At 37.4% G+C, this 1768-nt stretch overlaps 1 protein-coding gene across 1 annotated transcript in view; it reads left to right on the top strand.

Annotated features, from left to right (window-relative positions):
- Positions 1 to 1768, top strand: part of SCFD1 (sec1 family domain containing 1) — a 150934-nt gene that overhangs the window by 133024 nt on the left and 16142 nt on the right. Inside the window, exon 17 of the mRNA XM_006835505.1 lies at positions 1210 to 1285. Coding sequence (XP_006835568.1) covers positions 1210 to 1285 — 76 coding nt within the window. The remainder of the gene's footprint in view (positions 1 to 1209; positions 1286 to 1768) is intronic.

The following is a 1768-nucleotide window of genomic DNA, read 5'->3' as shown; positions in this document are numbered from 1 at the left end:
CTTTACAGACCCCATTTTTTATTGTATGTAAGTTGCCCATCCCTTTAAGCCCAGTACACTGAGTAAACAATCTTGTTCCTTGATATGAAGAATCTTTCCATTTCAGTTGGAATTTTGAGCAACTTGCATCCATAAGCAAAAGTCCAGTTCATCAAATTGCAGCAATTTACACTTGCTGACAGTATTAAACGTCTTTATCTTCATCTGGTCAAGTGCTGATCAGCTAGCCATCTAAGCTAGGTCAAATGGGTACTAGATGCAAGCTTGGGAGTTCATGTGCACCTCCCTGCACTTCAGACCAGCTGGCCTCTTCACTCTCAGCCCTAGCCCCCAGGGGCTGCGTTAATGCCTATAGGCTCAAGAGTTCACACATCTCCCTAAACTTCAGACCAGCAACCCCTTTCTCTTTTCTCTCTCATTTCAATGTCAGTGTGTGTCAATGGAACATGGCCAAACTCAGCCCATTTCATCATTGTTGCATTTTCCCCCCACCCACACACAAATAGACCTACATGGTCATCAACAAACATACTAGACTGCGCATAGGTTCCCTTTAAGTTTCAGTTCTAGATGGGGGTTTTCCCTGATGGGCTGACTTTTCTTGCCTTGATGTAAAACACAGTAACATTTGACCAATTCATAAAACATATAGGCATATATGGCATCCTGGTGTGATGCTGTAGGGTAAACACTGGATTGCTAACCACATGATTGGCGGTTCAAATCCACCATCACTCCTGGGAAACCCTATATAAGTGGTCACTATGAGTTAGAACTGACTCAGTGGTATTGAACAACATCAACGTAAGCATATATATTTCCAACATGTTAGTGTGTTTTTAACTCCTAAAGCAAGTAATTTGAACTATCTTTAATACTGTTTTAGCAGTAAGGCAACCTGGGTGCAAGAAATTCTTCCCAAGTTATAATTTGGCTAAATTTGTAGTGAAGGCTCAGCCATTAAAATGTTTATTTTAGAGAAAGTTCTTGTTTTTCTATTTTATTAATGATGATTGAGTATTCTATTGCTATTTTATTGTTAAGTAAAACTACAGCAGTAAGATCCATGGAAGCAGAAATTCCCAAAGTCCTTCTGTTAAGTAAAAACAAAGGTAGTACACTGAGCATCAGCATGTTTCTTTTGATATAATCAGGCTTGGAGAGGTCAATTTTACTTATTGTGGTCTTCCTTCACTTCTCTGCTCCTAGTCTCTTATCACGAGTCATGAATACAGGATCACAGTTTGTGATGGAAGGAGTGAAGAACCTGGTATTGAAACAGCAAGTAAGTACAGTTAGAAAATATACCAGTAAAATGAGAACTTAAACTTTATAACAGGTTCATTTCATAGAGCAACTTTTGGTTTTATTCAAGTTATAACTATTAAGAATAGTATTTGTATTCTTTATTGATACATTTAAGAATATTAAGTAGTTCTACTACATAGATAGATCAGAGCTCTAATTTCGTGTTTTCTTTTTTAAAAAATTTCCTCATTTGGACTTAACTGTTTGATTTTCTCATAACTACTATCTTTTTTGTGGACACATTAATTAAAAGAACGAACTTAACGTATAATAATGAACTTCCTATAACATAATGAATACCAAATATTTAAGTTTTGACATATGTTGTTGTTATGTGCCGTGGAGTTGGTTCCAACTCATAGCAACCCTGCACAGGGTTTCCGAAGCTGTAAATCTTTACGGGAGCAAAAAGCCTCATCTTTCTCCCGCAGAACAGCTGGTAATTTTGAACTGCCGACCT

The sequence above is a fragment of the Chrysochloris asiatica genome, unplaced genomic scaffold (assembly GCF_000296735.1).
Source record: "Chrysochloris asiatica unplaced genomic scaffold, ChrAsi1.0 scaffold00017, whole genome shotgun sequence".
Classification (NCBI taxonomy): Eukaryota; Metazoa; Chordata; class Mammalia; order Afrosoricida; family Chrysochloridae; genus Chrysochloris; species Chrysochloris asiatica.
The sequence above is the reverse complement of the archived record's forward strand: the minus strand, read 5'-3'. Positions and strand labels throughout refer to the sequence as shown.